Below are 17,970 nucleotides of genomic sequence, written 5' to 3'. Positions count from 1 at the left end.
GTAGCATAGCCGTCGCAGCATAAACGACCCATCCTGTTCAACCTTCCGTCGCAAACGCCCGATGTGCTTCACTGCTCGAGCCATGCTCAGTCACTACGCATCCGCTCCACCTCCTCATCAGACGAAGAATCCATCTCCTGCGCATCATAGTCCACTCCGCCACGAAGATCGTTTCCTATGCTCCCATTCGTCGTCTGATGCTCTGCTGGAGTATCGTTGCGAAGCGAAGCTTGCGCGTTCTTGTTAGGGGTCTCGAAGGCAAGTCCGGCACGCTCGTCTCCTCCCTCAGCGTCGCTGCTGGCCTCCTGCTCCTGCTGCTGGTAGAACTTGGCCATTTCGTCGAAGCGCTTCTTGATCTCCTCCTGCTCCTGCATCTCCTTCTCCTTGTCGACCTTGCCGTAGCTAGACGTCTTCTGCTGGGTTGGTCCGCCTTCGAGCCGCTGGAGAAGCTGCGCAACCTTGTCTTGGCCTTCGTCTGGCTTGCTCGCATCGTCCGCATCTTCCCTCATCCTCTCGTCCGCGTACTCGGCTTCGTCGTCCTTGTACTGTACTTCTTTGTCCTCATAGCGGATCTCATCGTCATAGTCTGCGTCTCGGCCTGCTCCGCCGTCCTCACCGTCCTCATTGTGCTCAATCCAGTGCCCCGCGTACGTCCCCTTCTCCTGCAACCCGAGAACCTCCGCCAGCACCCCCAGCTGCTCCCTCTGTCCACGATATGGGCCATGGTTACTGCACCACACCGCTAGTTCCCGCCACTGAATCAACAGCTTCTCATGCGGATCCTTCACCCCCTTGGCCCCCTGCATGCAATAACTCACCATCTCAGGCCCGGCATCATCCATCATGGCATCCACCCTTCCAATCACCTCATCCAGCCACGGCTGCGGAGCGTTGTAAAGAGGTAGCATCTTGTCTTCAACCTCATCGTACTCTGTCTGCGTAGCCTCGACGACGTACGGGTGAAGATTCTCCGGATTAGGCAGCGCGCAGTACCGGTTCCAGAGCGTGACTTCGTAGAGCTCGCGCATCTCCTCGCGTTTCTGGCGGACGGCGTCGCGCATCTTTTCGGCCTGGCGCTTGGTGCGTTTGACGGATTGCTTGACCTCTTCGACTCCGCAGATGTTGCAGAGCGGATGTCCGGGCTCCTCGCTGTAAGAGTCGTCGGTGGCGCATCGGATGTGTTGGCTGAAAGAAGAGAAGGTCAGCTATCAGGCATTGAGATGTGGTCGTGGAGTGAAGTCTTACTGTCTCATGCAACGCCGGCACAAGAGGTAGTCCTGCGGCTTGAAGTACTTGCCGAAGCCTCGCGGTGCCTTTTCGCAGTCGCAGGTGTACTCCGCGCGCTCCTCTTCGTCCGGGCTGAGAGACTCTGGTGTGCTGGCTCGCTTGCGTTTGGCTGGGGCCTGCTTGGTGGGCTTCGACGGGGTGCGCGCCTTGGTGACCTTTTGGGCAGGCATCTTCTTGGGCCCCAAACGCTGTTGGGAAGGAGTCTTGGTGCCCCTGCTACTCCTCGAGGAGCTTGAAGAGGGCGTTTTGGTGGTCTTCTGTCTCTTCATGTTGGGTGGTGTGAGCAGTGTGTGTGGGACGTAGGGGTTAAGAAAGTGGTGGAAAGAAAGAGGGAAGATATAGGACTGCCGATGAAAAGGTCATGTGAGCAAACATTTCCATGTGACGTGGAAGGGTCGTGGAGCAACTTGATTGGTCTGAAGCGATACGAACATTCACTTTGGGTGGAGCAAAATAGAATGAGCTTGTGAATTCCTCTCCAACCAGCTGAACTCAGGACCTTCCACAGGCTTCACCGGGAAGTGTCGCTTTGTGACAGACTCTTTGGAGGATTCTCAGTTCGCTACAGTCTTATGAGCACATGTATTGAAAGTGAGTTGGGTGAGAAGACATACCATGGGCTCCAACGTCTTCCATTCGGTCGTGCCTGTTGCCTCTTCAGTCCTGCTGCCTGTCTATGCGGCCCTCGTCACTGGATCAAATCTCATGTGCACATCTTCACAGCATTTACCACAACCCAGTCGAAGTTGTGGCGACGCTTCGCTGCCAACGCTCGCCAGGCTCCTACCTACATCACATCTCGCCACACTGCGCAATAGAAACATCCTGGTTCGGCTTGTCGTTCTTGCCTGTCCGGACATTCTCAATCTTCCTCACCACGTCTATACCATCCGCGACCTTGCCGAAGACCACGTGCTTGTCGTTCAAGAAAGGCGCAGGGGCAGTCGTGATGAAGAACTGAGAGCCATTCGTGTTTGGGCCAGAGTTCTGCGAAGTATTAGACGCCAGATCCTGCGAATCCTCAAAGATCATAGGAGGCTTACCGCCATAGACAGTAGTCCAGCAGTATCATGTCTCAATTTGAAGTTTTCGTCCGCAAAACTTCGTGTGCCGTAAATGCTGATGCTACCAGTGCCATCGCCGTTCAGAAAGTCGCCTCCTTGAATCATGAAGTCCTTGATCACGCGATGGAACCTGCAGTTCTTGTAGCCTTGCGGTCGACCGGATGGGTTTTTGGTCTCGCCAGTGCAGAACTGCCTGAAGTTCTCGGCGGTTCGTGGCACAATGTCTGCGAAGAGCTCCATCTTGATCCGGCCGAGAGGCTCGCCGCCGAGCGTCACGTCGAAGAAGACCACGGGGTTGGGTTGAGAGGCCATGTCGACGTTTGTTGGGAATGGCGACTTGTCCGTGGATGTTGATGTTAAAGGTGAGGTTATGATGTTGTCTGGCATCTCTGAGACAGGATTAGGGTTGGGGTAGGCACGACGACGACGGCACCCTTTCACAGATATATCTTCCTTCCTTGCATTCTTCTTGTCAAACGGAAGCCTGAGCAGCAAGTTCACTTTTCGAGAGACAATGGCAAACAAAGACGAGGATCTACTGGCGCGACTGAACGCACTCAAGCCATCTTCCGTGAAGCTGACATCCGATCCCATATCGCCTGCTGTTGACGTCGAAGTATCCGAGCCTGCCTCTATCGAAGACAAGCTCGCTGAGCGTCTAAAAGGTCTGCGTGCCGGAGATGCACAAGGGACAGCCAGGCTACCCAATACCTCTGATGGAACCGTAATAACATCCTCTGCCCACGCTGGCGCACCATCTGCTGCTCAGGACAAGGACCCTATTCTGGACTGGCAGCGCGAAAGCAACGATGACCGTACTGTAGATGATCTGCTAGCAGAACTGGGTCCGGATGATCAATGGAAGCTGGACCCGGATGATCCCAAGAACATAGACTCTCTTCTGAAGGAAGCCAAAGCTGCTTTGCCACCTGAGGAAGAGCAAACCGACGAACGTACCGGAGAGGCCCAGGATGGTTCCACGGACAACACCAATGCGGCTGAAGTAGAGCCGACGGCCGCAAAGAAGACAGAGGATCAGCAGGATGACGAAGAGGCTGGCGACTACGTGAAGCGCATCATGGCCGAAATCGAAATGGACCGAAAGTACGGCAAAGACGAGTCGAACGACGAGCCAGAAGGCGATGCTACAGAGCCACCAACCGAATCTTCGCAGACAACTGGACTAGACCTGCCGTCAACACCATCAACATTACCGCCGCCTCCCTCTACCACTCAGCCACCGTCGTACGAAGACAGCGAGCTGGAAGCCCGCTTCTCGAAACTTGGGCTTGATCTACCTTCAACACCAACAGCAGCTCCATCATCAAAGGCCAAAGCCACAAGTAAAGCCGGAGCTTCGAGATTGAAGAAGGCTCAAGCAAAGTCCAGTCTGCCCACTTACACAAACGAGGACATCGACTCTTGGTGCTGCATCTGCAACGAAGACGCTGAAGTCAGGTGTCTTGGCTGCGATGATGATCTCTACTGCTCAGAATGCTGGCGAGAGGGGCATGGTCAAGGACCGGGCCAGGAGAAAGGTCATCGAGCTGTACAGTACAGTCGCAAACCCCCACCAGCTGCTGCATGACGGTGCGGAGCAATATGTCACTATTCAGCCCTTCGCATTGATCCTGGCAGTTCCACCGCCTGGTCCGTCTATACGAGCAACTCTGTGTCAGGCTAGGCTGAAGCGTACCACTTCCTGGTTTGGTCGGCACTCCCGGAGGCATGCAGAACAGCTCGGCCTACAACTCGTGAAAAACTCAAACTCAAACTCAAACGGTGTACGGTCTACTACGAGGCTATCGGCAGTTGACGAAATCAACGACTCACATCCAGGGCTGATGACTGCCAATGCCATCACTCTTGCAGAGTGCTTCGGCATCGATCCACTCCTACGACCCATCATGTCCTTTTCGACCATCTAGTCATGGATGATCGCCCTCGTTCACCGAGGCCGACCAACCGCGGACTCTCCATTAGCATCAGACTGCAACCACTGGGCTTCTAAAACGGTGAGGAGGAGAGCAGTAGTGTAGCAGCGGACTATCTTCAGCAGCTCAGGTTATTTGGCTGCAAACTGTGTTCAAAATCCCACGATCTGCCGAAGAGCGACGTGGTGTAGTCGCTCGGGAGCATCCAATGGTTTGATGGCCCGCCGATGGAATGTTCGCTGCCTATGCTCATTGGAATTCCGTACGAAAGGAGCATGGCTGAGTGTCTGTATCCCCACGACGGAGTCATATTCCGGTGGACATCAGAACCAACCTGGTTGTTCCGCTGTCGAAAAGATGCCGTTCAGTCCCGCTCGGCTAAAGAGTTGTCCCAAACTAGGCTACAATGCAGCGTTGGGGGCGATATCATTCCCTCAATCGACATGTTTTCATACAGATCCACTCCTGGTATAGCAGTTTCTGCTGCTGGATGGAATGCAAGAGAACCACCGCGGTGAGGCTGAAAATGTCCTCCTTGGGGTCTGCTTGGAGGTACGTACGGAGGGCAGGTATATGAACGCTCGAAGGCCTCGTCGAGACTGCTTTCAACTGCTCAACAACTCGAAGTCCGTTCAGCCATACCTTCACAAGTCTACAGACACGCGACTCGAACTTAACCTCCAACAACACCAGCAACAATGTACAAATCCTGCCTCGCCCTCCTGGCTCTCCTGACCTCCGCCAACGCCATCTGCAACCCCGGCGAAATCGGCGTCGGCAGCTCCCAACTCTGCTCCATCGGCAACCCCACCGGCGGCGGCTCCTGCGGCGCCGTGACGGCCGAGATCTTCTCCGACTCCTGCGACGCCCTCGACACGTCCGAGGACAGCGACTTCTGCACCGCCAGCTACACCGACGGATCCACGGTGGCGTGCGATGATGACCACAATGTGACGGGCGCGACGGTGGGCAGGACGGAGTATGGGAGTTGTCGCGCTGTGAGCGGGACGGAGGCGGATTGTTCGGTGGCGGCGTATGGCTATTACTTTGCTTCGTTTTGCTGTGTGCCGGCTTAAGGGGAGCTGAGAGGGGGATTGGTGCTGAGGTGGTGGTGATCGATAGGAGCGGAGCAGTGGGAAAGGGGAGGAAAGGTAGATGCCTGGAGATGATTGTTCTCAGACCCAACATCAAGTCACTCGTTAGAACTTACCTCACCCAGTAAAAGTTTGAGTCTCAAGAGCAATCTATCTAATTCTTTTTATCCTACCCTTGTTGTGCGTATTCTTGAGACGGGCAGATTGTGAGCGTTTCTGTCGTCTAGCTCTATCCTCAATGCGGGTATATACAACGATCCAATTCTACATGCATGACGAAAGCCTCAAAATCTACAACAGCGGGTTCGACCGATACTCAGGCACCTCACCGTTCGCCTGAGGCTTGCCCTTCTTGACCTCGCTGTCGGCGTCCGGTCCATCTTCAGCTATGTCTTGCTCTGCGAGCCACTTCTCTGCTTCGAGTGCGGCCATGCATCCGGAGCCTGTGTCAAACAGTCAGCGCGAGCTTCTTATATATCGAATAGAGGATTGGGTGGGACGTACCTGCTGAAGTCACAGCCTGCCGATACTTCTTATCCTGCACATCTCCCGCTGCAAACACACCGGCAACATTCGTCTCCGTCGTGCCGGGAGTCGTGATCAGATAGCCATCCTCGTCCATCTTCAACTGGTCCTTAAACAAATATGTCGCGGGCTCGTGTCCAACAGCATAGAACAGCCCGTTCGCATCAATCTCCTCCTTCTCTCCCGTCTTGCTGTCCTTGATGACCATACTCCTCATCAAGCCCCTTGGCCCGTCATCGCCCTTGATCTCCGCACCCTGCGTGTTGTACCGAATCTCAACCTTCGGGTTTGAGGCCAATCTCCGTGCGTTGATCTTGCTCGCGCGCAGAACGTCCCTCCTTACCAAGACCGTAACTTTACTCGCCTTCTTCGCAAGATACAGACTCTCCTCCACCGCACTATCCCCACCTCCAATAACCACCAACGGCTTCTCCCTGAAAATCGGCAAACTCCCATCACACACCGCACAAGCGCTCACGCCATTACCCCAGTACTTCTCCTCCCCAGGTAAATCCAACCGTCTCGCCTTCGCGCCCGTAGCAATGATAACAGAATCTGCCGTATGCTCCTCCTCCTCCAAGTTCTCCTCGTCGCCCATAGGATGTAACCAGTACCTAAACGGCCGTTGACTGAGATCAATCTTCCCAACAGTCTGGCTCACAATCTCAGTCCCGCACGCTTCGCTCTGCGCGCGCATCTCGTCCATGAGCGTCGACCCCTTGATCATCTTGTATCCAGGGTAGTTCTCCACTTCGTCCGTTGTGGTCAGTTGGCCTCCGGCGGCTATGCCCAGCGCGAGGAAACCCTCGTACATGACTGGTTTGAGGTCGGCGCGGGAGGCATAGATGGCGGCGGTGTGGCCGGCGGGGCCGGAGCCGATGATGACGAGTTTGCTGTGCATTTTGCGAGTCTGTTGGAGGGTAGAGGTGGTGGTGGAGAGGGCCGCGGGGGCCGCGAGGGGAGTGCTGCTGTTCGCTGGCCGGTAGAAGGAGGCTGCGGCTACGAAGGGGATGGAGATGCTGGAGCGGAGAGGGGTGCCTGCGCGGCGAAAGGCGTTGGCGAACAGTTTGGCGGAGTGTGGTTGAAGTGGTGGTAGTTGTTCTTTGGTCTTTACTCGAGGGTAGTGGCGGGAGGGATTCGTTTTATAGACGAAGCATACAAGACACTTCTCGAAGAGGGAGTGTGATATGTCAGAGGACAGATCATGTAATCTGTGTAGGGTGTGGTGGTTGCAGCCAATGCGCGCTCTAAAGTCAAAAAAGTATTTCTAATGGACGAGGCGAGGTCGGATTCCCACAGCCACGACGTCAGAAGGCAAGTATATCTTCGTGGTGGTCTTATCACCCTGCACTAAGCACACGCGAAAACGAAACACCTGTTATCGTTCTCTGTTACACAATAGACGCCCAAGGTATGAACAGCATGAAAGTGTGGCATCCTCATCGGTCAAGCCGGAGGCAGACGATCGAAGAGGACAACGGAGCCCTGGACACTTGCCAGCCGTGCATAGTAGGAAACAGTGACACAAGATGAATATTGAATCTTTTACTTTCTTCCATATCTGTGCACTAAGCTCAGGATATCTCTTGGGGGTCAAGTCGAGTATAGACAAGACCAAGCGTTAGGCTTAGCCAACTGCTACTCCACCGCCAGCCCTACTTCACAATCGTGACCTTGGTATCTTCACCCAACCCCGAATCTTCTGCGTCCAAGCCCACGCCTACACCGACACCACCCTTCGCCTTCGCAAGCTCCTTGTCGTAGCTGCTCGGATCGATGCCTAGGATGCCGCCGACGTTGTTGCGGTCGCCGGGCACGCTGAACTCGCGGAAGGCGTAGCGCCATTCGTTCAAGAAGAGACGGATGGCTTTGCCGACCTTGTCCTTGCCGTTCTTGCTGTGGTGGCCGGTTCCGCAGATGGCGTAGACAGGTTTCGAAGAACTTTTGTGCTCGAGAAGGCAATCGGAGAGGTAGGAGACGGCTTCTTCAGGATGCAGGCCGTGAAGGTCGACGAAGAGCTCTTTGTAGTTGGACTGATTCTTGTTGCGCTCTTCGTACAACGCGCGTGCAGCCTCGCGGTGCTTCTCGCGCATGAGCGTGTTCTCGTTTTGGCCACGGAGTGAAAGTGCTTTGGCGCCGCGGGCGTCGTTGCGGTTCCAGGCTTGAGCTGCAGATTGTAGGAACTTGTTGCGGAGGCCGCCGTGCTTGAAGGCCTCTTGACGGGCTTTGAGGTAAGCTGCGTTGGCGTTGGAGCCAGTCTCGAGCCAGGGGATGTCGGTGGGTGCGATGATTGCCATAGCTGCTGCGCTGTTCTCGCGTGTAGAGGTGAACGATCGATTATTGCGAAGTCCACGGCGCATGGCCTCACGGCTGTTCGGACCAGGCGATGGCGACATGCGGACGACGTCTGCTAAGTTACCGGGTTGATACTGCTGATGTCCGTGTCCGCCGCGCTTGCCGTGGTGTCTCTTGCCTGCTGGCTTGGCGGCTGCTGATCCCAACGTTGGAAACGCTTCATCGTCCTGGAAATTTGGCTGCTGAGCTGGTGTTGGTGCTCGCGAAGTGTGTCTGCTTCCAGGCCGCGAGTTGGCGCCGCTGCCATGGCGTGGGCCAGTCGGCACGAATGTTGGGAAGAGTCCAGATAGAGATTGCTGGTGTAGAGTCGACGCCAGGCTGGTGGGGTCCATGTTGGGTGCTGACTCGTCGTAGGGATTGCTGGTGGACGGAGTGAGGGCAGGGAAGCTGTCGTAGTCTTGCAGTTGGAAGTTGGGCACGAATTGTTGTGGCGTGTTGGTGCCGCTATTAGCGATGTTGAGCTGCTGCATGAGCGTAGCCGGATCGTGAGAGAACAAGCACGAGTTGCCGGCGATGCAGTTGCCTTGCAGCCAGTACTTGCAAACGTGGTTTTGCACTTCGTGAGCGAAGCGGCAGTCGGCTCGCGCACAGTGGCCGGTCGCAAGCCAGTACCGACAGACAATGGGCGACTTCTGCTGGCCGGCGGGTGTTGCTGGTCGCGATGAGGGTGACATGCTCTTGCCAACGAGGTACGTCCGGTTCTGTTCTGGTAGCGCGGCAGCCATGGTATTGAGCCCGACGCCTTGCACTTCCATGATCGAGTTGACGGTCTGGCCAAGATCAAATCCGTTCGCCTCCAGCAGCTGCTCCAACTCCTCGTCGCTCCTGTTATCCTGAAGGATGTACCGCAGCATATCATATGGGCTCATCTCGGCCGTATACGGGGACATGAACTCTGAAGAGGCACCAAAGCCAGCGTCGCCCAAGCTCGCGTTACTGCTCGCATCATCATTGACCAGCCAGTCGACTGTGTCGCTGCCGTAGTCGCCGTAGTTCTCGGTCGTCGGTGAGGACTCGTTGAACTGATATGCGCTCAGTCTGGGGCTGTGGGGAATGGCTGGGGTAGCTACGGGTAGGCGCGGTGACGCTCGTGGAGATTGGAAGGGTGATTGCGTGGAAGACTTCGTCCTAGCTAGGAAACCTGGTGGTACGGATGGTGTTGCGCTCGAAGGCCGTGGCGATGCGACACCCGACGTTGGCGTACCCGGTCTCTGCAGCCACGGCGCCGGCGAACTCGATCTTACTATCGCCACTCCCCTGACAGGTGGTGGAGTTGACTTCTTATCGGATGCGCTCTTCCATTGCCACAAGGATCCAAGAACGGCATCTTCGAGTGCCTTGCCTTTCAGCGACGTGGGCTCGCCTGCTAATAGTTCCTCCAACTGCTCGATCTTGTCCTCTTCCCCAAGCTCTGCATTCTTCAACGTCGGCCTGCATAGGTCGTAGATCTTGTCGGACACCATCTTCGCTCGCTCTTACGTTCGATCAGAGTGTGCTGAGGTCAGAGCGCGAAGGTCATCTATAGGTGGGATAAGGTGGCTGAGGCTCGCCGCCGGTGTGCATTGCGCGCGGCTACAGTGCTGTCGTGCCGCTTGGTTGTACTCTCTGAGAGTGAAGAGAGTGTGGGCGCGCGCGTGAAGCGAATGTGGCGACCGCCAGCAGTCAAGCAAATGGTCGTTCCGGTGCTCCTCGCTACTGGCCTGTTGATGGTGACCAAGGCCACTCCAAGTTGTGGTTGGCGGCCAGGATTCACGCCGGTTAAGTCCGCGCGATGACGCTAGCTTGATCGGTCAGCAGTGAAGTGAGTGTGAAGCTCCTGATTCTGCCGAAGTGCAAGATGGCTGGCAGTGCTCGCAGTCTCGGGGACGAAGCGACCTTTGGCTGTATGGCTTCGACTTACTGTGTGTGTGTTGTGAAGTGAGGCCGAAGAAGCAAGTCGCAGTACGATCGTGGAAGCTGCTAGTCTGAGCTTAATTTTAGCTCCCATGTGCTCCAGATTGCGTACATAACCAATCAATATCACTTCCACCTCGACATAAACAACAACATATCCTACTGATCAGGATACCACCATGGCTACTGCGACTACTGCAACCTCCCTCCCCGACCAGATCCTCCACCCTCAAAGCCAATCGGCCCCAATCTTCACCTTCGACAACTACCTCAAACAGGCCCTTCCCACCCTCGGCGCGCCCTCCAAACTCACCCGCCCCATCTGCCCCGACTTCACCAAAGGCCACTGTCCCCGCGGCCCCCTCTGTCCAGACCGACACTACGTCCCCAAAGAAGAGCGTTCAGGAATCGGCCACCTCATCTGCAAACACTACCAGCGCGGCCTCTGCAAAAAGGGCGACGCCTGCGAGTTCGCGCATACCTTCAACCTACGCGACGAGCGCGAGTGCAAGGAGTTCTCCAAGTACGGTCTATGTCCGCAAGGCGACGACTGCACGTACCTACACATCCCACCTACGAGCCCGCTGCGACGGCCAGCGTGTCCGCAGTATGCACGCGGGTTCTGTCCGTTAGGACCGTATTGCGCGCTGAGACATATCAAGCATGCGAAGATGTGTCCGTTCTACCTGGCGGGGTTCTGTCCGAATGGGAGGAGTCATCCGCCGGAGGCGGATAAGGTGGTGAGCTGTGAGTTTGGGGCGCACGCGAAGTGGGTGAGGGACGAGGATATGCATCCGAGCAAGCCGGAGGTTAAGAAGGCCAAGGACCCGGAGGTGTTGAGGAGGGAGCAGGAGGAGCGGGAAGAGGAATTTTATGCTGAGGAGGAGCGGAGGAGGGAGAGGCATGAGAGGGGTGAAGGGGGGATGGGTAGGTGGGCTGGGAGGGGCAGGAGAGCAAGGAGGGGCGGGTTCCCGAGCAGGCGATATTGAGGGGAGGACTTCAGAGAAATGCAAATTATGGGATGCTCTTAGCGAGGTGTCTGGTGTTGTTCTGATTAAGACCGCTCGAAAGTCTTGAAAACCACTACCTGATTCTGCATCCTGCAACCTGCAAATATCTGCGGCCCAAAGGCGACTTGAACTCTCCCTATATCGTGATCGAACCTCTCTAGAGCCTGTCACAACGGTTGTTCTCGGCACAGACGGGGGCTAATATTCCGTCCAATTTGCACCTTCTCGCCCGTCTGGATGCACCGCTCGCCCTTCGTCGGTGGCGAAACCGGCCTCGCAACCATTTTGAGATGTTGTGTACCTAATATGCCGTCTACTCGGAGATCTGTCATGTTTCTATGGGACGGCGGGCGCGGATGCGATGAGGCGCCAGCAAGCTGCCTTTGAGAGAAGTGAAGTCGTCGCAATCACGAAGCCTGCACACTGCAATTAGCCTTCGCTGGGAATTTGTTGACACAATGTGGGAGTGCTCACCTGTCGCAGTATTGCGCGAAAACAGGAGATGGTGAAGTTGAGAAAAAGAGGCGTAGGAATGATGTGCTGCCCTACCTTGACCGGAGGCGGACATACATGGTCGATATGACCTTACCGTAAGTTGCATATCTCCTTTATTGGTATTTCCGCCATTCTTTCGCCGGTTTCATATTGTTTATCAGAGTATATGCCACACAAGGCGAAGCTGGCGGGAAGCGGCCTGGTGTTCCAACAAAGAGGGTGCGACGCCAACGCGACATGAGGCCGTCTGCCAGTGCTGCTATCGCCTGATGCTTGCCGCGCATGATCACATGTATGTGTACAGCCTCCTGCGACCCTGGTTGTACGGGATATGGTATGGAGTGAGTGAGGTGAGGTTGATATTCGGTTGGCTTGGCCAAAGTGGAGTAGCGGCAGGGACGAAGAAGCGTCTGCGAGCAAGACATCGGCGTTGCATGCACATGTCGGCCATCGTCGTGCAAAGGTTCATGTTCGCCATCTCGTTGATGATGATGCAGTGTTGAAAAGCTCATCAATTGCCTTCGTTCATTCCTTAGCACCGTCAAATTCTCGGCATCTCGGGAAAAAGGCTCCCTGCAATTAGCCACATCCTCGACGCAGACAAGATACTCTGATATTCGACCCAAGACGACGGCATCGGTGTCAGGACAATCGCTTGAGAGCAATTCGGAACAACAATGATACACCCGTGACAGAAGGGGACACCATGGCGTTGTACGACGTCGATATCAGACCTCAGCTCGACCAGGTCAGCCCAGATATCGCCAACCCACAGTCATCCCGACTCGACGAGGACGACTCAACACTGTCATCCGCAAGCAGTGATCGCTCTGTCAGAAGCGTTGAAAGTACAACCGCCAGCAAGGGCAAGTGGAAGGCCAACATCAACGGCGATTGGCGATATGGATCCTCAGAATCCGCCACCAGTACCGCTATGTCGTCTGTCTCTTCCTCTACGGCTGCTGAAGACAAGACGATAACCCGGCCACAATTTACGAGCCCACTTAAGAAACGAATGTCCGATGGCTCGATCAAGCAACCGCCCCTTCGCCTCAACTCGTCCATTGGCAGCGCTTCAGAGCAGCCACAGGCAGTTCCAGAGCAGCCTCAGCAGGACCAACAAACCCAACATATTCCACCAAAGAAGAAACGCGGTCGACCACCTAAGGACAAGTCGTTGCTCGCTCAACCGGCACCGAAGGCTCCGAAAGCATCACGTATATCAGAGCTGAAAGACGAGGTTCGACCACGCTCATCGATTCCATCACGACTACCCGCCGAGGTCCATGCCAGCCAGGCCATCGAGGCAGCATATGCATCTCGTCTCAATCCCTTCGAGCTACATCGCGGCGAGCATTCTCTTCTCGCCGATCTGCTAATGTCCCACGAAGTCACCGTCTATCTGAACATCCGCAACGCAATTCTACGCCTCTGGCACCAAAACCCACTCTGCGGTGTGACACCAAAGGAGGCGGCTGGCTGTGCGAAAGAGGCACGGTTTTTCGGTCTTGCTGAGGCAGCTTACAAATGGCTTGTGCGGAATGGCTACATCAACTTTGGGTGCGTCGAGACACCGAGAGATGCCGGCATCGCGAAGTCGAGAAGAAGTGGCAAGCAGAAGACAGTGGTGGTAGTGGGTGCTGGGGTATCAGGTCTTACAACAGCCCGGCAGCTAGAACACCTCTTCGAACACGACGCGAAGAGATGGACAGATGTGGGCGAGCGGCCACCGAAAGTCATTGTGCTGGAAGGTCGCAAACGCATCGGAGGTCGTGTTTACTCCAAGCAGCTCCGTGATCAAGTGCCTGGCAGCCTACCAGACGATTTGCGGAACACAGTCGAGATGGGTGCAATGATAGTCACTGGTTTCGAGCACGGCAACCCTCTCGATACGATCATTCGTGGTCAACTGGGGTTGCGGTACCACCTGATGAAAGATGCTCTTACAATCTACGACAGCGATGGCAGGCCGGTGGACGAGCAGAGGGATATGCTGAACACCGAGCTGTACGCAGACATCTCCGATCGCGCAGGCGACTTCCGAGCCGCACCACAAGACACGAATACCTTGAAGGGCGACGAAGAGCTGATCAGCAGATGTCGAGACCCAATCTCGGACGGATTCGCAGACTTCCAGCTAGAGCCGCTGCCTAACCCCATGGACCACCTTCCGCAGTACAAACCTGCAGCGAAGCGTGGAAGACGGCGCAACGCACCACCTCAGACCGAGAAGCTGACCGGCAGAACCCGCGTCATCGAGATGAGTAACGCAACACAAAGCGCAGCTCGAGCGGCAAAGGAGATGGGATGGCAGCTCAGAGAAGGCATCGCCCGGAACCAGTCGATTTCGCTGAATGAGATGGCGAGGGCGTCTTCACACCCTACGCTAGGTTCAGTGATGGACGACGCGATCGAGCAATACCAAGATCTTGTCCAGCTCACACCACAGGACATGCGCATGCTCAACTGGCATCACGCCAACCTCGAATACGCCAACGCCGCGCCAGTGTCCTCGCTCAGTCTCAGTGGTCACGACCAAGACACGGGCAACGAGTTCGAAGGCGCACACTCTGAGATCATCGGCGGCTATACTCAACTACCTCGCGGGCTCATGAACCTACCGACGAAGCTCGACGTCCGATTTGACAGGGTGGTGGATAGTATCCACTACAATGAAGGTGCGCCGGGCGAGAGCGAGTATACTACAAAGGTGGTGTGTAGCGACGGCCAGATCATTGAGGCCGACCAGGTGGTCATGACGGTGCCGCTGGGTGTGCTCAAGGACGATGTCGTGGATTTCGACCCTCCACTTCCTGGGTGGAAATATGGCGTTATCCAGCGCATGGGGTTCGGTCTGCTCAACAAGGTTCGTTTCATTATACACCCTTTCATACAGCTTTCACTAATTCTTCTTCGCAGGTCATCCTTCTGTACGACCAGTCATTCTGGGACGACGACCGCGACATGTTTGGCCTGCTGAACGATGCAGAGCAGCAGAATAGCCTGGATCCAGAAGAGTATGCAAGGAGAAGAGGAAGGTTTTATTTGATATGGAACGCCTCGAAAATCAGCGGAAGGCCAGCACTTGTTGCACTCATGGCCGGACACGCCGCGCACGACGCCGAGACAACAGACAGCAATTCTCTCCTTGCAGAGATCAATGACAGACTTCGTACGGTCTTCTCGCCTGAAAAGGTCACTGCGCCTTCCGAGGTCATTGTCACGAGATGGAAACGAGATCCTTTTACGAGAGGCACATACTCATACGTGGGGCCAAGGACACGCTCTGGCGATTACGATCTCATGGCGAAGCCGGTTGGCAACCTGCACTTTGCTGGTGAGGCCACGTGTGGAACACATCCGGCTACGGTGCATGGCGCGTTTCTGTCTGGCCTGAGAGTCGCGTCAGACGTTATGACAGCTATGACTGGACCAATTGACCTCCCGCTGCCGCTTGTTGGGGCGCCAACTATCAAGCAAGAGACGGTCGCACGCTACAATATGCCTCAGACAGTACCGCTGCCTCCACAGCCATCTATCAGCACGAACACGCCAGCAACAGCACAAGTCAACGCCCCAATAATCAAGCAAGAACACGACCCAACATCCCTAGCCAGCGTGCCAGTCTACGCATCCGCCCCCGCCCCCCCACCGCCCAAACTCGCCGGCCCACCCAAACAAAGCGTATGCGCGCGCGACGATTCCTTCTGGGCCCGCCCGTCCTTCGACCACAACGACCTCGACTACGAAGCCTCCATCGTCGGCACCATCCTCTCCCGCCTCGGCGACCGCCCGCTCAAGCCCAGCCGACCGGGGGTAAACCCCTTCCTCCTCTTCACCAAAGCCAAATGGGACGAGTGCAAAGCGCACTGCAGCCGCGACGCCTCCACGGCCGGGCGCGACGCTATCCGCGCCACGCTGGGGAAGTGGTGGAAAGCTGCTACCGAGGAGGAGAAGCGGCCGTATCTGGAGCAGAGCGAGCAGGCGCAGAAAGTGGCGGATACGCAGCGCAAGGAGTGGGCGGAGGGTGTGGAGAAGTGGGACGCGGAGGCGAGGAGGATTAGGCAGGAGTTTGTGGCGGAGCATCCGCCGCCGGTGGTGCAGGGGGAGGGGGTGGGGGGCAGTAAGAGGAAGAGCAATAATAGTAGTTGGGTGGTGCTGGATCATGTGTGAGGCGTAAGGATGTGAGGGGTAAGGGGAGATGTGTAGGGGATGATGAGGGGTTATGGGAGTATGGGAGGGCTTCAGGAGAAGCGGTTTTGGACTTGCTCGTCGTTATGTGTTATGTTGATATTGCTGAATGTACGCCTTAGACGGGCATTGTTCGACAACCAGTCTCCAATCATCTGGAGACAGCCAGGACGAGACAATTTTGGAGGCGTCGGGGGTGTAGCCATTCACCTGCCGGAGTCTTCGATATTCTCCAGCTGACAATTCCCCATCATTCCAGCCATTGGCTTGCAAATGGTACACGTTCCTCGCGACCAAGACCATCAGCCCCTGCGCCTGCAGATCGATCTATCCGATAGACGAAGTGGAGTCAATCGTGCGTGATAGATCGCATGTCTCGGTCGTCAGCCCGTGCAACCCGTGAATTTTGCATCATCGAAGCGTCGTCGACCGTCCCAGCCGCCTACAGACTTTAATCAATCCTTGAGCCTTGACGGGCGACGACGTCGATAGTGTTTCACACAGTCTTGTTGACATCATGTATGCTTCAGACAGTCATCATTGAGTTGTTTTGCTGAGGGGAAGACTGGGGAAGAGGATAATATAAGAAAGCGTGCTTTGTCCGCCTTGAACTCAACTCTTTCGACTGAACAACAACAACAACTGCCATATTATAGATCCGTATACTCACAACAAAAATACCTCCAAGATGACAGACAACCAGAACCCAGGGTACGCATTGACTTCTCTAAGCCTTCCTGCTAACATTGAAAATATGCTGATTCCTCTCTCCAGCAACTTCGCCAACCGTTCTCAGGAAGAGGTCCAGAACATCGCCTCCAAGGGTGGCCAGTCGAGCCATCAAGGCGGCTTTGCCTCCATGGACGCCGAGAAGCAGGTATGAAGTCAACCTTGCAGTTTTTGCGGAGAATAATGAATTGTTGCTGACAGCCGTTGTAGAAGGACATTGCATCCAAGGGCGGCCAGGCCAGCGGAGGGTCGTTCGAGCCTGGTAGTGAGAAGGCGAAGGAGGCTGGGCAGAAGGGTGGTTCGAAGTCGTAGAGACTTCGGACCAAATCTTCCGTGGAAGTCTTTAAGTGGGCATGAGTGACAATACGTCGACTGAGCTGCATCTGTATGAATTTATGACTGTATTGATATAAACCAAACCTACCTAGGTACATGTCACTCTCTTCCTACGTGTTGGTCATCTGCGTGCCTTGCGTGCTCAAGGGAGACATTCAGCAAGCTTCCATTTGATGATATTTCTTCGCCTCTTGAGATCTTTGCCCATCGATTCCGTCGCCTTTCGCTGGCGATACTTCTCGTTCGTGCTGACCTGGTCTGCGTCCATCGTCCAGTACCTGGCTTTTGCCTAACACTGAGGTGCCCTTGGACATCCCAGCAAAACTTCTGTTTCGTTCGCGGAGTTAGAGACATCTTCAACTGTCCATATCCGTGAATCCGTCCAGATGCATCGCGACTGGCCCGGACCTGCCTCTTCCGACACTTGCGCTGCATACTACTGCATCTCGTGCATCCAGTCTGCATCCAGCTTCGACTCGGCCTTCCAGAAGCACGACTGGCGCGGAGTCGAAGCAAATTGAGTTTTGCTTTGAGACACTTCGAACACGCGGGTTGCGAAGTCATTGGCCGTTTTGCTTTGCAAGCTGCATCTTCCCACGTGCGAATGTTTCTCTTGCCCGCATCTGGAGCACAGTCGCTGGGGAGGGGTAGGCTGATGATGTTGTTACCACCGCTCTAGGACCATCGGCCCTCCACATCCATCGCAGGCTCGCCCTCCAACGCCACGCCATCATCCGCCGCCTCGTTCAACGGAAGCGCAATTGCAAATCCGAGCGGCGCAGACACCGACGAGCTCGCTGCTTGGCCGGGAGCAAGAGACTCGAATTCAGCCGAGAGGCCAGTCAACTGTCACGCTCGTGGGAGTTCGGAGTGCAAGGGTCGTCGTTCGCGCTACTGCTACGCCGCATGCACCTTCGATCCTACGCCAGACCCCTCCCGTGGTGCTTGTGCGGGTGTTGTGGTTAGACGAGACGAATTGCCGCCTTCCACCTGGTCAGCATCCATCTTTCTTCCCAAGATCATGACCTCACCTCTTCCATACCAGCCTCGCTGTCTT

General features: G+C 55.7%; 9 protein-coding genes across 9 annotated transcripts; 5 read left to right on the top strand and 4 right to left on the bottom strand.

The window, feature by feature from the left end:
- Window positions 1–86: 86 nt before the first annotated feature.
- Window positions 87–1,556, bottom strand: LTR77_003976 (uncharacterized protein; the record flags this gene model as incomplete). The annotated part of the gene is made up of 2 exons (XM_064801231.1): window positions 87–1,185; window positions 1,246–1,556. The coding sequence occupies 2 exons, from the start codon at window positions 1,554–1,556 to the stop codon at window positions 87–89; spliced, it is 1,410 nt and encodes a 469-aa protein (XP_064661182.1).
- Window positions 1,557–2,079: 523 nt separating this feature from the next.
- On the bottom strand, window positions 2,080–2,663 carry CYP3 (Peptidyl-prolyl cis-trans isomerase H; the record flags this gene model as incomplete). Its single annotated transcript, XM_064801230.1, has 2 exons — window positions 2,080–2,274; window positions 2,331–2,663. 2 exons carry the CDS (start codon window positions 2,661–2,663, stop codon window positions 2,080–2,082), a joined length of 528 nt encoding a protein of 175 aa, XP_064661181.1.
- A 202-nt stretch (window positions 2,664–2,865) lies between these two features.
- Window positions 2,866–3,939, top strand: LTR77_003974 (uncharacterized protein; the record flags this gene model as incomplete). The annotated part of the gene is made up of 1 exon (XM_064801229.1): window positions 2,866–3,939. The coding sequence occupies one exon, from the start codon at window positions 2,866–2,868 to the stop codon at window positions 3,937–3,939; it is 1,074 nt and encodes a 357-aa protein (XP_064661180.1).
- A 1,044-nt stretch (window positions 3,940–4,983) lies between these two features.
- LTR77_003973 (uncharacterized protein) lies at window positions 4,984–5,361 on the top strand (the record flags this gene model as incomplete). The annotated part of the gene is made up of 1 exon (XM_064801228.1): window positions 4,984–5,361. The coding sequence occupies one exon, from the start codon at window positions 4,984–4,986 to the stop codon at window positions 5,359–5,361; it is 378 nt and encodes a 125-aa protein (XP_064661179.1).
- Window positions 5,362–5,670: 309 nt separating this feature from the next.
- On the bottom strand, window positions 5,671–6,805 carry TRR1 (thioredoxin-disulfide reductase; the record flags this gene model as incomplete). The annotated part of the gene is made up of 2 exons (XM_064801227.1): window positions 5,671–5,822; window positions 5,884–6,805. 2 exons carry the CDS (start codon window positions 6,803–6,805, stop codon window positions 5,671–5,673), a joined length of 1,074 nt encoding a protein of 357 aa, XP_064661178.1.
- A 754-nt stretch (window positions 6,806–7,559) lies between these two features.
- On the bottom strand, window positions 7,560–9,722 carry LTR77_003971 (uncharacterized protein; the record flags this gene model as incomplete). The annotated part of the gene is made up of 1 exon (XM_064801226.1): window positions 7,560–9,722. The coding sequence occupies one exon, from the start codon at window positions 9,720–9,722 to the stop codon at window positions 7,560–7,562; it is 2,163 nt and encodes a 720-aa protein (XP_064661177.1).
- A 609-nt stretch (window positions 9,723–10,331) lies between these two features.
- YTH1 (RNA-binding component of cleavage and polyadenylation factor) lies at window positions 10,332–11,141 on the top strand (the record flags this gene model as incomplete). Its single annotated transcript, XM_064801225.1, has 1 exon — window positions 10,332–11,141. The coding sequence occupies one exon, from the start codon at window positions 10,332–10,334 to the stop codon at window positions 11,139–11,141; it is 810 nt and encodes a 269-aa protein (XP_064661176.1).
- Window positions 11,142–12,363: 1,222 nt separating this feature from the next.
- On the top strand, window positions 12,364–15,830 carry LTR77_003969 (uncharacterized protein; the record flags this gene model as incomplete). The annotated part of the gene is made up of 2 exons (XM_064801224.1): window positions 12,364–14,523; window positions 14,577–15,830. 2 exons carry the CDS (start codon window positions 12,364–12,366, stop codon window positions 15,828–15,830), a joined length of 3,414 nt encoding a protein of 1,137 aa, XP_064661175.1.
- Window positions 15,831–16,536: 706 nt separating this feature from the next.
- On the top strand, window positions 16,537–16,889 carry CON10 (conidiation-specific expression protein; the record flags this gene model as incomplete). The annotated part of the gene is made up of 3 exons (XM_064801223.1): window positions 16,537–16,559; window positions 16,623–16,725; window positions 16,788–16,889. The coding sequence occupies 3 exons, from the start codon at window positions 16,537–16,539 to the stop codon at window positions 16,887–16,889; spliced, it is 228 nt and encodes a 75-aa protein (XP_064661174.1).
- Between the last annotated feature and the right edge of the window lie 1,081 nt (window positions 16,890–17,970).

The sequence above is a fragment of the Saxophila tyrrhenica genome (genome assembly GCF_035928015.1).
Source record: "Saxophila tyrrhenica strain CCFEE 5935 chromosome Unknown scaffold_5, whole genome shotgun sequence".
In the NCBI taxonomy this organism is placed as follows: domain Eukaryota; kingdom Fungi; phylum Ascomycota; class Dothideomycetes; order Mycosphaerellales; family Extremaceae; genus Saxophila; species Saxophila tyrrhenica.
The sequence above is the reverse complement of the archived record's forward strand: the minus strand, read 5'-3'. Positions and strand labels throughout refer to the sequence as shown.